Raw genomic sequence first — 16,089 nt, forward strand, 5'->3', positions numbered from 1 at the left:
AAGCCTGAGAAAAAGCAAAAATGTAATCTAAAAAGTTAAGATCTCTTTTCACCTTGAATTGAGGCCTTCTCGGCAATTGCAGTGCAATAATTACTTGAAATACTACTAAAACTAGCTGAGGGCCTCTAATGAAACTTAATGCCCACCTGTTTAACACGTTTTGAAAGAAAAAAGTCACGGGGAAATGTGTAGGCACATCTTATAAAAATCAAAACACCAATGCAATCCAAAAACTCAGATCGTAAAAAGTATACTAGCAAAAATACCCGGCTGAGAAGCGACTTTGTTTGAGAGAAACTAAAAACGACTTGTGTCCGACCAAATAACTTTCGATTGTAAACTCAGTTGCAATTTGAAAAAAAACTACCCAGCTATTGGAAATGGATCCTAAAATCGATCCCAATAAGATGAGATGAGGAGGGCGCTTTTCAAACCACAATCTCTCAGAAAAACTCATTTCCCCATAAAAAGTCGATAAATGACAATGATGTTCCAAAAATGCGAAATTAATTAAAATATTTTATATTCAAGTTGGTAATTGCGAAACAAATACCTCAGAAAACTGATATAAATAGCGTTAATTTATGATCCATAAAACTAAAAATAATGGCAAAAAAATCGTGAGAAATTGCACCATTTGGAATTTAAAAAGTATAAAAAGACCTTATCATCTTTGTTCGGCCCCTTTATCCCGTTTTGAAAACTCAAAGTCAGAGAAAAATGTGTAAAAATGTATAAAATCATTTTATAGTAAAGAACAGGATGAGTTCTGGAACACATTCTAAACAAAACTAAAGAAGCAAACAGAGAGTTTCCACAAATTAGGAGAAAAACAAACAACAGCACTTAAAAAGTTTAGGATTACCATGTTGACTACCAAGACTTTTCAAAATGTCAGAAAGAAGAACAGAAAAAAGCAAATGCTGGAAACAACAGAGGCAGGTAAGACAACGATTCAAAAAGAAAAGTAAAAAACAAGAAAAACTGAACAGCCAGAATCCTAGAAAAAATTCTTTAAAACTAAGAGGCAAAACGAAGCAGCAAGACGACAAAAAGACGACAAAAAGACGACAGCAAGCTATAAAAGTTTTAATGACTAGCTGATTTCAGAGTTTGATAATGACACAAAATTTTAGAAAAAAAATGCAGAAAACTTTGCAACACTGCTTACTTCAAATTCATGCCTGACTAAAGACTACAAAACAACTGACTACAAAGCGGGCAGACATCCGGTTGAACAAAAGAGAGAGACATGGAGTCGAAATTAACAAAAAGCTTGGATATTTAGAAAACAGGTAAAAAAACTGACTTCTGAACCAAATTTGGGTCGCTAAAATCTACCCCATTAACCCAAAAAAATCTTTGATAACAAATAGGACAAAGCGCGCAAACACAAATATAAAAAAAAGTGCCTACAAAAAAGAATTCTGAACTGTGAACAACATCAATTTAGAACGACATCAGCAACCACAACATCAAGGCCCATTTAATTTTAAAAAAACTTGCAGAACAGCAAATGGCCAAAAAGTGCGAAAACGGCACGTTTCCAAGCTCAAAAACTTTGAAATCATCCTTCCAGGTTGAATTGAGCCCTTCAATTTTGAGTCCCACAATTTCAGCACCATAATCATTTGGCAGCCTAATAAAAATAGCTGAGGGCCTCTAATGAAACTTAATGTCCACTTAATTGTCCATCCCATTTTGAAAGAAAAAGTCATGAAGAAATGTGCAGACACATGCTACAAAAAACAAAGCACAAAACCATCCAAAATTTTGGCTTGAAAAAAAGTAGACCAGAAAAAGTAGCCAGCTGAGAAGATGAGGTCGGCTATTAAACGCTAAACAAAAACCCAAAACCGAACTAAAAAGACGGACAGGACAAAAAATAATTACAACAAACTTCGCTTGAGAGCGATTAAAAATTTAAAAATGAGTGGAACAAAGCAAACTCATATGCAATCTGAAAAAAATTTACCCATAGATTGGAAAGCTTGGACGAAGTATTACGTAAATATAACTGGCTAGTGTCGACAAACTGATCTCCAACTTATAACGCATGCTCGATTTCATTGCAGACTGTTTGAATGGGGTATAGATACGGGGCAGTAAATTTACGAAGGTGGTATCTTTGGACGATAAAATCAGAGCCTATTTAGGCCACTAAAATGATTTCAAACGCAAAATAAAACCAATTTGGTGCCCTTTTCATTCGATTTTTAGTAGAGAAACTCTCACGTGAGAACGCTTAAAAATATGACTTAGGTCCCAATTTAGGTAACGCAAAATCAAGAAGTCAAGCATCATAGTAAACTCTCGAAAATTCAAAACTGGCAAACAAAAATTCTGCATAAAAATACAAACATAGCTACAAGAAAGCTTCAAACATCGTTCAAGAGCAAACAGATATTATGAGAGAAATAGGCTTCCAATAGGTGAAACTGCAGCTAAGCAATGACTCAAGTTTTTCGGTTATATGGTGGTCTCCCTTGAACATTCAAAGCACTTTAAAAAGAACTCCATGTGTAGAGAAAGCTAAAAGATAAATTAAACAGAGATTAAACAAACCCACAACCTTAAACAATTGTCAGGAAGCCAGTCGTTGGAAAAGCACGCGAGCCATCTAAGAACTGAAAACACATTTTCACCAAAACCTTCTGAACATCAAACTACTCCTAAAAACGATTTGATCTTTTCCAAAGAAGAGCACATAACAATAAGAATTTCATTAACCTAAAGAATGATCAAAACTTAACCAACTAACGTCGAGCGAATTGCTCTCAAACGACTGGCCAGCAGTTGGCTTTCTCAGTAGTTAGATAGGCTAGCTTTAGCTTAATTGAGGGGAGGGTGATGGTGAGCGCGATGAGGTGGGGTGGTGGAGTGTGAGTGGGGCATTCAGTGGTGGTGGTGATCCGGGGACGTTAAGTGGGGTTATTAGAGAGCAGTAACGCTCTAAAAGGACTTACAGCTCTCTGGGATTTACCTGCATATCATGTTTCTGAGGACGAAAAGTCAAAGGATCAGACAAAAACGATAAGAAAAGTTGGTAAAAAGAAAAATTGCATGAAAAAGACCAGCACAACTAAAATAAATGCAGAAAACTCTGCTTGAGAGAAATTAAACATGATTGACTTAAATTAGACGAATTGCTCTCAAACAATTAACGATGGGTTGGCTTTAATGGTTGCACGCCTCAGTTTAGGATATTAGCCTCACTTCATGGGTGCATTTATGGGGGCGGAGCAAAGTTCGAGCAGAGGGCACGAGCAAAGTTCGTGCGGGCGACATTGTGCTGGTAAATACTTCTCGAAGCCAATTTGAAAATCATAAAATCATACCCCAGCGGTTTTGGTAAGTATACTCAGGGACTAGTAGAGCTGCAGCAGCACTGAACAGACTCGTAATGCCATGATCTTTACTTACCCGTCATGCAAAAGATTGAATTAAAAAACAGATGACTGAAGCAGTTGCTACAAAATTAGCTTAAGAGCAAACAAACATGATATTTACCAATATCATTCATTCCTGTGCATTGAAAGCTTGCATTGTAAAAGAAAAAATTATTTAATATAAATTGGCAAATACGCAAATAAGATTTGAATCAAAAACAATTATCATAGATCAAGATCCATTGGTCTCAACAATCAGATAACTAAACATAGCCAACTAGGGTCGAGAGAATTTCTCTAAAACGACTGGCAACATCTGGAGGGGATGTCGAGTACGGTGAGGGAGCGCACGTGGAGACGATTCCAGAGCGCGGGGTTACGGGAGGAAAGATGTGCACGTGGTGGGGATAAGGGTTGAGTTAAGTGGTGACGGGGGCTGCTGCGCGGGGGAGGAGTGTGAAGTGGGGGGGGGGGGGGGGGGGGGGGTTGCAGGGAGGGTCAAACTCTAAGAACCGCCATCAATTTCTGTCCCCAAAACAGTTTAGGTGAATCAGATACTTAGTCTAGTAAGCCGAAAGGAGAACTTAATGCCCTCCCTTAAGTCTACTAAGAGAAGATAAGCCTTCCCAGCGTTATTTAATTATCCCGTTTTTGAGGACGAAAAGTAAAAAGAGTCAGACGAAAAATTGGTCAAAAGCGAAAAATTGCAACAAAAAGACCACAGGACTTATGTAAGTGCCATAAACTTCGTTTGAGAGCTATTAAAAATTGTCCCGAATGCTCACAATCTTCAATTCTCAATTATTAACTGAAAACTTGATTTAGACTTGCTACACCTCACTCGGCAAAAGCTACATGAAATTACAGAATTAATTGGAAACAAAGATGAAAGTGCTAATATTTATATTTTAACGAACACAAAGCTTTAAAAATTTTCTGAGAAAAAATGTGAATTGCATCAAAATCAAGGCCAATACAAACTGATTCAACATAACATAAATAATATTATAAAATTCATAAAAATAGTCGATTGTATCTAAATACAAATCGAAACTGCATCTGTAAGAGTACAACTCTCAGTGTGAACAAGTATGATAAATTTCTCTGCACCAAATTACACTTGGATAGTCAAAATGGGCATCTTCAGATATTTAGTAACAAAGACGGGAAAAAGAGCAAAGATTCCTTCAGATCAGATACGGAAATGTACTTCAGATGTTTAAAAATTGAGATTGACATACTTCAGCTCCTGGTACTCTTCAATGCCATACATTGAACCTTCTCTTCCAACTCCCGACTCCTTCACGCCCCCAAAGGGCGCCAGTTCACTTGATATCACTCCCTCGTTTACCCCGATCATTCCAAACTCCAGGGCCTCGCTCACCCGGAAGATCTGCGCAGCATTGTTTGAGTAGAAATAACCAGCCAAGCCCACTTTCACACTGTTTGCCATTGAGATCACTTCGTCTTCGGTTTCAAATCTACGAAACAAATGGATTAAGAAGATTAACATCGTCCATTCAAGCACACTGATAGGAACAGAAAAACAATGATGAAAATTCAAGTAGTGGGATTCTAAAATTGGGCGTTATGGGTAAATCCCGTTTCTATTTTGATTTCTGATTCCATTTTCCGATACTGATTCTGCTTTAGATTGCTTTGCTGAGCAACTGCTGGTTAAAAGCATTTTAATGTCGGAAGAATTGCTCTCGAACGACAAGCGGGTGGAAAAACATTTGCCCAACCGATTTGCAACCAATTTTTTATCAGCAACAAGCTTCAATTCGGCGTGGGAGCAATAGAGATCACTTTAAAAAATCAAGAGCGAAAGCCTGAAAAAGCCACTTAAGTCACAGAACGTTTTAGAAGAAAAGCGCAAAAACGGTCAAGCAAAAAATTTCAAAAAAAGACTAACACGTTTACAATAATTGCTGAACTTCGTTCAAGAGCAATTGAAAAGATTTCATGCAAAATGGTGAACTAGCTGTGAACTAAGGTAAAGCGAAATGAATTTTTGTTCGACAAAGTTTTCGAACAAAATCGTCGAATCAACTTGACTTCAAAAATCATGAAAAAGTGCAAACAGATCTTCAAAAGACAGCGCCCCGATCTATGCTATTGAATGTTAGTCACATCTGAGCGCAATGGTTAACAGCGCTTATATCTGTACACGCATTTATGAGTTTTGAGGCGGGCAATGCCGCCATATTTAAACATATCTAATCTTCACATGTTTCTGCGCTCATTAACTATGCCTAACAACAAAAAGAAGCAAGTCAACAAAGGCCTTCAACAAGAATTGGCTGATGTAGAAAGGACACCCGACCAAAGCAATACGCGTCAGTAGCGTAAGGGATAACACCTATTCCTGTTAAGCGACGGCCACGAGTTCGCGCCCGAGATGTTGCCGAAAATTCCGCCTCAATTTCTGGCCCAAAAAAGTAAATTGTCATTTTTGATCTATTCCTGTCTGTGTTTTTTAACCTTTATTATACGTTATTTTTCTTTTTGAAATGGCTATTGTTTTCTTGACTCAAAAATGGTTTTTTTGTTTTTCATCCACTTATATATTTTCCCACTTTTCTTTCTCTTCAGTTCTTTCTTATCTTTCTTTGTTAAAATGTTATTTCTTTGTTCTATCTATTATATTAAATGTAAGTCGCATTTGAGCACAGCGTTCCTATCCTAACCTGCTTTAGTGTTCCTTGAAGCTACAGACTAACGTAATTCCAAAGTTTTGAGACGCGCTATTACGCCATATTTAGACGCCTTACTTGTACATTTTTTGCACACAAAGCATGCCGCTTAGGAAAACCAAACGAACCAAATAGCCACTGACGAAACAAAATCCAATAAAGAAGGGGCGATAGACTTAAGCAATAGGCATTGGTAGCATAAGACCAATTGCTGTTAATTCAGGGGCTGGCGTTCGAGTTCGAGTCTGGGCGGAAGAAGACGAATAATTTGCAGGTGCAAACAACGGGATGTCTGTTTTTGCGTTCGTTCTTTTCTTCGTCCCTTTGCTCCTTCGCTCCTTCTAGTTTTTTTTCTCTTTCGTTCTCTTTTCATTTTGAAGCTGCTAATTTACAGAAGTTTTGCGCTCAATTACCATGACGCATAGCAAAAACCAGCGAGCCAATTAGCTACTGATCAAAAAATTGCTGATAATGAAAGAGCAATACACATACCCATTAGGCATTTGTAGAGTGAGGAATAAGACCAATGGCTGTTTAGAGAGAGAAGATGTTCACATCTGAGTATGGGCGGAGAAGGACGCATGAATTCCCTGCAAACAAAACGGCAAATTGTTCTTTTTGCCTTGTCTTTTTTGTTTCTAAAATGCCATTGACGTAAATACTGCTGATGCAGAAGAGCACTGATAATTGCAAAATGCATCGCAAGCGCAAGGGATAATACTTATGCCTTTTATGCAAGAGGAATTTGTTGGTGTCATAGTTATCAAAAATGGCTCCTATTTGACCGAAATTACAATTGTTGTTACTCGTCCACTCCTGTGTTTCTGTGCTATATCACCATGCCTCAATTCCTAGTCTTTGCTTGTCTTGACGCTTAAATATGCAGCCTAACGTAGTAAATTTGCTTTGAGACGCGCCATGCCACCATCTGGAAGCTCGTTATCTGCACAAGTTCAACTCTTAGCGCACCCTCAACATGCAACACAGCAAAGCCAAAGCTTTCGCTGAAAAAATGCAAGAGAATAGGGTAGTAGACGCAAAAGATAATTTAGGTATCGTAGACGGTAAGGTCTCTGGCTGCTTAATGAGGGGCATGGGTTCGAGCCCGAGTTGGTGCGCAACAGAAATCATAATTTTCTGTAACCATTCAACCTCTTCCCTTAATTGTTTTCCTTGTAATGCGTTTGCGGGCCTGCTAGTACAATTCGAATTATTATTCAAATCAATGTGATTTTGGACAGATTTTTAGCTAAAGTGAAGAACAGCTAATTAGCAAGAGCAGCTCTATTTAGCAAACTTGGAACAACACAGCCCACAAATATGTTCAAAATGCTGACTCAAGACAATTTAGAAAATCAACAGCAAAAACAGTTTTAATTTGTTTGCCAGAGTTTTTAGGTTGCCTTCAGTGAATACTATTTAAATTACTAACATAAATGTTACTTCTCGTTTGCTCAGCTCAGTAGTTTTCATATTTTCATCATTTCTCTTCCAAGACAAACAACCAAAAAACGAACGAAACAAACCACCAAAAAACTTTCCTGTACACCATGTCTTCTCAAAAGCTCCGCAGGACTGTGAACTTAGATACTAGAAGAGCTCTTAAAGAGCTGTTCAGTAGTTAAATACTCTCCGGGCTTTACCTGTCTATGACAAAAAAGTCAAAATTAGGACAAAAGATTAATCAAGCAAAAAAAAATGCACTAAAAAGACCAACGTGACTGACCCAAATAATTGCTATAGCCTTTGTCTGAGGGCAACTGAAAATCGACGTAGAAAAAAATTAGCAAAAAAGAGCCAAACGCATTTACAATAATTGCTCCAAAATTTGTGCGAACTTAAACTTGTAAGCTGTTCGAAAGATTTTTTTTCATTCAGTTTTTCAACCAAAAACTGAAATACGGTTAACTCATTTTGTCGGCCGCAATGAGATCAAATTATCTGATGTACAGTTCAGCCTTGATGAAATTCAAACATATCTTTTAAGTGTCCCAAGTAGCTCGACTCCTGCATTTGATGGCATACCGTCCACTATTCTAAGTAAAGTGGCTCATACATTAGCACCACTCACCCATCTTGTTTTCACATATATTATTATATCGCAAATTTGGCCCGAGCATTCGAAATGTGCATATGTCACCCCTGTACACAAAAAACGACCTCGAGCGGAAGCTAAAAATTATCGGCCTATTTCAATACTCCCGAGGTTGTCTTTAACTTCAGAGAAAATTCTATTTCGGTTTATATATCCGAAAATTAAAAATCGACTGAATCCTAGACATCATGGATTTCGTGCAAAACATTCTACAGGTACGCAAATGCTCACAGTTCTGCACGAGTTATATCTGAATTTTGACGAAAACGTTCAGCAATTTGTTGCTTATTTAGATTTCAGCAAAGGGTTTCATTCATTCTGTGGATCACTCCACGTTGCTTTCGAAAATTATTCATTTTGGCTTTGACGAAGATTTTGTGAAACTTATGGATTCTTATTTATCATCTAGACAAAAATGTGTTATATCAGATGATTTTTTATTAGAGAGCCTCTCAGTTACTAGTGGTGTTCATCAGGGAAGCATGTTGGGGCCGCTTTTCTTTTTAATTTTCATTGATGATATGATTGACGGACCCGAAGTATCAAGTTTTTTGCAACGATGTCGACACAAAATTGCTCAGCCAAGGTGACCTCTGCTTGATTAAAGCTCAAAATGATCTATGCTCGTTGCGGTTACGGGCTTATTGTAACTATCTGTCTTTTAATTCAAGTGGTTATTTACATATTAGTAGAATGTCATCGGATAAAATACTTCTTGGTGATGATTCCCCTTCGCTTCAAAATATTACGGATATGGGAATAAAGGTCTCCAAAACGTTGAAGTAGAGTCTTTACAATCAAACAAAAATAGAAAAAGCTCGTCGATCGTTCAATTACCTGAAGCACAGTGTTCCCTTAAACGTCCCAACTGGAGTTAAATTCAATTTAATCAAGTCGTGTGTTTTATTGGTTCTTCTATATGGATACCCTGCTTGGCTTCCAGAAAATTCTGATCTACTGAGATTTGAACAGCTTCTATCCATGGCCTATAATGGTGCTTTGGTTACAATGACTACTCCTCCCTGCTAAAATTATCAAACTCTCTCCCAATATGCTATCAACTTATCGAGCGTGATATTCGTGTTTCTACGGCAACCTTAAACAATGAGAATTGCATATCTTTTGACAGATTTTTCAAGTTGGACCCAAAGGTCTTAAATCTACGAACTATTGATCGTGAACGTCTGGCACTCAAACGAGCTACGAAAAGATGTACAGAAAAATCGTTTTTCTTCAGAGTTGAACGTATAAGAAATGACGCCGCGGATTTAATTAATGTCAACATCAATTTTTTCAAGGATACTTGCAAATCCAAAACTGCAACTCAAAATCTACTAATGGCAATGAGCATCGATAAATTTGATTTTGACTTATATTGCACGTGGTACCTTAGGTATAGATGTAGTTTTTGCATAGCATGACTTTCTGTTCAGTTAAAAATTATACTTTCTGCTAGCTGTTTTACATAATTTATATCACTTTTTATCTTTATACTATGATTTTTATCATCATTGTCTATACCCTCAGAAGGTAATTGAAGTCTTATACTACTACTCTGTGAAAGACTGAACAAATACTCGTACAGGATAAAAATAAGGAAAACTATTACATCCAAAAGCAAAGATTGTCAAGGATTTAGCCATTTAGTGTTTCGTAAAAATTCAGCTGCCCATAATCAGATAGCTAACGTTGCCGTGAAATTGTTAATTATAGACCAATGATCAATCGTTTTTATCTAATCACTAAATATAGTTCCCATACTTCAAAAGCAGTTTAGGTAGCGAGACTTTACATAGCACAGCTCAATAAAAACATAAACCGACTAACATCGCACGAGCTGCTCTCGAATGAGCGGCCAGGCAATCAATTTAAAAGGGGCATAGGTGAGAAATTTTCATGCGAAAATGTATGATTAACCCACGATCTCCCGGATGAGAATCCTGGGTAGTAACCCCTAAGCCATACTAGTTGTCAACAATCTTCTCTCACAATCGGTTTTATTTTAGCAACAGACTTAATTTCTGAATGCGCGCGATTGAAATCAATCAGAAAAATCAAAAAGTCAAGCGTGAAAAAGTCACTCGAGAAATGAAATATAATGTTCTAGAAAACGAGAAGCCAAAATTTTGCATAAAAGGGCACACACGTAAACAAAAATGCTTCGAGAGCAATTAAACTAATAAATGTGACGTTAACAAACTAAGAATATCAAAACTTTTGGAAAAAAGACGCCAAATTCTTTCCGGAAAAGTTTTTGGAAACATTTTTTTAGTTTTTTTTTTTTCAAATAAAATATTCATGGGTGCTTAAATTAACTTTGATTAGCAGTGGGTGTCTATAGGTTCAGATGAGGAGGATCACGCGCATTAAAAACCATTGATTTACATAAAGAAAAACATAGCTGACAGTGCCAAAAATAACTGCAAGAGCTTCACAGAACGGCAGTCTTAAAAAAGCAAAAGAGCAAAAACCGAATCAAATGAATGAACAAAAAACTACCTTCTCTAAGTGAGTAAAGACCTCAGGTACGCACTTCAGTTCAAAATCCCCGAATGAGGGAACAAAAAGCGGATTTGACGAGATCGCGACGTCATATGCTTGTAGCAAAAATCTTCAAAACATACGACGAAAAAACAGCGGAAAAACTTCAGATAGCGACCCGACGCGTCGGGCCTGTCCTTTGAAAAAATCACTAACTGCAGCCAAAACTATAATGTTGTCGCACAGAGCTGCAATTCGCAGTAATTTTTGCGGGATGCAGGCACTTATTACCGTTTTTTAACTGGTACCCTAGTTGCATTTGTATCATAATAAGAATAGATAAATTAGCAGTAGCGTGTGACTGCTTATCAACAGTTTGCTTCTGGTGCGCCGACCTTTCTGCATCGACGCCATGGTAAATGACATGCGTTCCCGGGTTAGGGAAACCAGGAGGGGCAACGTCAACATCGGGGAAAGAGGCAAGGCGGATTATTCTGTGCAGTGAGGTCGTGTATGACTGATGGTATTAAGTGCAGCCATTTGGCTAACTCCACTGGTCCTTCCCAAAGGTCAATCAGTTTCAGGTCCGAGGTGTTTTTACTGACGCTGAAAATGTGGTTTACGTGATGTGCTACTGCATAACATTTGGGAATCCGATTATCAACATTGTCGGATCCTACTCAACCAAGAGCTTAGCAGGGGACAGTATCTAGTTCTCAGTTGTGCTCATCGGATATGTGCAATTCGAGGAAGCGTTTGTTCTGCTGTCTTTGGCGGTAGGTCACCTAGCTGCCTTTGTTCAAATGAGTATGGAACGGGTGTCCGTGGATGCTTTTGAGCTAGTTTAATACTCTCCGGGCTTTACCTGTCTATGACAAAAAGTCGAAATTAGGACAAAAGATTAATCAAGCAAAAAAAAATGCACTAAAAAGACCAACGTGACTGACCCAAATAATTGCTATAGCCTTTGTCTGAGGGCAACTGAAAACCAACGTAGAAAAAAATTAGCAAAAAAGAGCCAAACGCATTTACAATAATTGCTCCAAAATTTGTGCGAACTTAAACTTGTAAGCTGTTCGAAAGATTTTTTTCATTCAGTTTTTCAACCAAAAACTGAAATACGGTTAACTCATTTTGTCGGCCGCAATGAGATCAAATTATCTGATGTACAGTTCAGCCTTGATGAAATTCAAACATATCTTAAGTGTCCCAAGTAGCTCGACTCCTGCATTTGATGGCATACCGTCCACTATTCTAAGTAAAGTGGCTCATACATTAGCACCACTCACCCATCTTGTTTTCACATATATTATTATATCGCAAATTTGGCCCGAGCATTCGAAATGTGCATATGTCACCCCTGTACACAAAAAACGACCTCGAGCGGAAGCTAAAAATTATCGGCCTATTTCAATACTCCCGAGGTTGTCTTTAACTTCAGAGAAAATTCTATTTCGGTTTATATATCCGAAAATTAAAAATCGACTGAATCCTAGACATCATGGATTTCGTGCAAAACATTCTACAGGTACGCAAATGCTCACAGTTCTGCACGAGTTATATCTGAATTTTGACGAAAACGTTCAGCAATTTGTTGCTTATTTAGATTTCAGCAAAGGGTTTCATTCATTCTGTGGATCACTCCACGTTGCTTTCGAAAATTATTCATTTTGGCTTTGACGAAGATTTTGTGAAACTTATGGATTCTTATTTATCATCTAGACAAAAATGTGTTATATCAGATGATTTTTTATTAGAGAGCCTCTCAGTTACTAGTGGTGTTCATCAGGGAAGCATGTTGGGGCCGCTTTTCTTTTTAATTTTCATTGATGATATGATTGACGGACCCGAAGTATCAAGTTTTTTGCAACGATGTCGACACAAAATTGCTCAGCCAAGGTGACCTCTGCTTGATTAAAGCTCAAAATGATCTATGCTCGTTGCGGTTACGGGCTTATTGTAACTATCTGTCTTTTAATTCAAGTGGTTATTTACATATTAGTAGAATGTCATCGGATAAAATACTTCTTGGTGATGATTCCCCTTCGCTTCAAAATATTACGGATATGGGAATAAAGGTCTCCAAAACGTTGAAGTAGAGTCTTTACAATCAAACAAAAATAGAAAAAGCTCGTCGATCGTTCAATTACCTGAAGCACAGTGTTCCCTTAAACGTCCCAACTGGAGTTAAATTCAATTTAATCAAGTCGTGTGTTTTATTGGTTCTTCTATATGGATACCCTGCTTGGCTTCCAGAAATTTCTGATCTACTGAGAATTGAACAGCTTCTATCCATGGCCTATAATGGTGCTTTGGTTACAATGACTACTCCTCCCTGCTAAAATTATCAAACTCTCTCCCAATATGCTATCAACTTATCGAGCGTGATATTCGTGTTTCTACGGCAACCTTAAACAATGAGAATTGCATATCTTTTGACAGATTTTTCAAGTTGGACCCAAAGGTCTTAAATCTACGAACTATTGATCGTGAACGTCTGGCACTCAAACGAGCTACGAAAAGATGTACAGAAAAATCGTTTTTCTTCAGAGTTGAACGTATAAGAAATGACGCCGCGGATTTACTTAATGTCAACATCAATTTTTTCAAGGATACTTGCAAATCCAAAACTGCAACTCAAAATCTACTAATGGCAATGAGCATCGATAAATTTGATTTTGACTTATATTGCACGTGGTACCTTAGGTATAGATGTAGTTTTTGCATAGCATGACATTCTGTTCAGTTAAAAATTATACTTTCTGCTAGCTGTTTTACATAATTTATATCACTTTTTATCTTTATACTATGACTTTTATCATCATTGTTTATACCCTCAGAAGGTAATTGAAGTCCTATACTACTACTCTGTGAAAGACTGAACAAATACTTGTACAGGATAAAAATAAGGAAAACTATTACATCCAAAAGCAAAGATTGTCAAGGATTTAGCCATTTAGTGTTTCGTAAAAATTCAGCTGCCCATAATCAGATAGCTAATGTTGCCGTGAAATTGTTAATTATAGACCAATGATCAATCGTTTTTATCTAATCACCAAATATAGTTCCCATACTTCAAAAGCAGTTTAGGTAGCGAGACTTTACATAGCACAGCTCAATAAAAACATCAACCGACTAACATCGCACGAGCTGCTCTCGAATGAGCGGCCAGGCAATCAATTTAAAAGGGGCATAGGTGAGAGATATTTTCATGCGAAAATGTATGATTAACCCACGATCTCCCGGATGAGAATCCTGGGTAGTAACCCCTAAGCCATACTAGTTGTCAACAATCTTCTCACAATCGGTTTTATTTTAGCAACAGACTTAATTTCTGAATGCGCGCGATTGAAATCAATCAGAAAAATCAAAAAGTCAAGCGTGAAAAAGTCACTCGAGAAATGAAATATAATGTTCTAGAAAACGAGAAGCCAATCATTGTTTATACCCTCAGAAGGTAATTGAAGTCCTATACTACTACTCTGTGAAAGACTGAACAAATACTCGTACAGGATAAAAATAAGGAAAACTATTACATCCAAAAGCAAAGATTGTCAAGGATTTAGCCATTTAGTGTTTCGTAAAAATTCAGCTGCCCATAATCAGATAGCTAACGTTGCCGTGAAATTGTTAATTATAGACCAATGATCAATCGTTTTTATCTAATCACTAAATATAGTTCCCATACTTCAAAAGCAGTTTAGGTAGCGAGACTTTACATAGCACAGCTCAATAAAAACATAAACCGACTAACATCGCACGAGCTGCTCTCGAATGAGCGGCCAGGCAATCAATTTAAAAGGGGCATAGGTGAGAAATTTTCATGCGAAAATGTATGATTAACCCACGATCTCCCGGATGAGAATCCTGGGTAGTAACCCCTAAGCCATACTAGTTGTCAACAATCTTCTCTCACAATCGGTTTTATTTTAGCAACAGACTTAATTTCTGAATGCGCGCGATTGAAATCAATCAGAAAAATCAAAAAGTCAAGCGTGAAAAAGTCACTCGAGAAATGAAATATAATGTTCTAGAAAACGAGAAGCCAAAATTTTGCATAAAAGGGCACACACGTAAACAAAAATGCTTCGAGAGCAATTAAACTAATAAATGTGACGTTAACAAACTAAGATTATCAAAACTTTTGGAAAAAAGACGCCAAATTCTTTCCGGATAAGTTGTTGGAAACATTTTTTTAGTTTTTTTTTCAAATAAAATATTCATGGGTGCTTAAATTAACTTTGATTAGCAGTGGGTGTCTATAGGTTCAGATGAGGAGGATCACGCGCATTAAAAACCATTGATTTACATAAGAAAAGCATAGCTGACAGTGCCAAAAATAACTGCAAGAGCTTCACAGAACGGCAGTCTTAAAAAAGCAAAAGAGCAAAAACCGAATCAAATGAATGAACAAAAAACTCCCTTCTCTAAGTGAGTAAAGACCTCAAGTACGCACTTCAGTTCAAAATCCCCGAATGAGGGAACAAAAAGCGGATTTGACGAGATCGCGACGTCATATGCTTGTAGCAAAAATCTTTAAAACATACGACGGAAAAACAGCGGAAAAACTTCAGATAGCGACCCGAAGCGTCGGGCCTGTCCTTTGAAAAAATCACTAACTGCAGCCAAAACCATAATGTTGTCGCACAGAGCTGCAATTCGCAGTAATTTTTGCGGGATGCAGGCACTTATTGCCGTTTTTCAACTGGTACCCTAGTTGCATTTGTATCATAATAAGAATAGATAAATTAGCAGTAGCGTGTGACTGCTTATCAACAATTTGCTTCTGGTGTGCCAGCCTTTCTGCATCGACGCCATGGTAAATGACATGCGGTCCCGGGTTAGGGAAACCAGGAGGGGCAACGTCAACATCGGGGAAAGGGGCAATGCGGATTATTCTGTGCAGTGAGGTCGTGTATTACTGATGGTATTAAGTGCAGCCATTTGGCTAACTCCACTGGTCTTTCCCAAAGGTCAATCAGTTTCAGGTCCGAGGTGTTTTTACTGACGCTGAAAATGTGGTTTACGTGATGTGCTACTGCATAACATTTGGGAATCCGATTATCAACATTGTCGGATCCTACTCAACCAAGAGCTTAGCAGGGGATAGTATCTAGTTCTCAGTTGTGCTCATCGGATATGTGCAATTCGAGGAAGCGTTTGTTCTGCTGTCTTTGGCGGTAGGTCACCTAACTGCCTTTGTTCAAATGAGCATGGAACGGGTGTCCGTGGATGCTTTTGAGCGCACAAATTCTGTTTGTTTTGCTTCATTTAAGTATCATTTAGTGTCAAAAACTGGTTGAAGAGGTTGTTTTATGATAAACACAATGGCTCTATCATGGGACGAAAACTGGTTGAAGAGGTTGTTTTATGATAAACAAGATGGCTCTGATAACTGCCTGCAAATTGCTCTGCGAAAATTTTTCTG

General features: G+C 37.7%; 2 protein-coding genes across 2 annotated transcripts in view; both read right to left on the reverse strand.

Annotated features, from left to right (window-relative positions):
- The window catches only part of LOC142336122 (ribosomal RNA small subunit methyltransferase NEP1-like), a 77,893-nt gene that overhangs the window by 17,757 nt on the left and 44,047 nt on the right, over positions 1 to 16,089 (reverse strand). The window lies entirely within an intron of this gene.
- LOC142336121 (glutarate-semialdehyde dehydrogenase-like) overlaps positions 4,322 to 16,089 on the reverse strand; it is a 137,052-nt gene continuing 125,284 nt past the window's right edge. The window contains exon 10 of the mRNA XM_075384672.1: positions 4,322 to 4,870. Within this exon, the coding sequence (XP_075240787.1) occupies positions 4,609 to 4,870 (262 nt within the window). The 3' untranslated portion in view covers positions 4,322 to 4,608. The remainder of the gene's footprint in view (positions 4,871 to 16,089) is intronic.

Source organism: Convolutriloba macropyga, chromosome 3 (genome assembly GCF_964194025.1).
Source record: "Convolutriloba macropyga chromosome 3, txConMacr16.3, whole genome shotgun sequence".
NCBI lineage: Eukaryota > Metazoa > Xenacoelomorpha > Acoela > Convolutidae > Convolutriloba > Convolutriloba macropyga.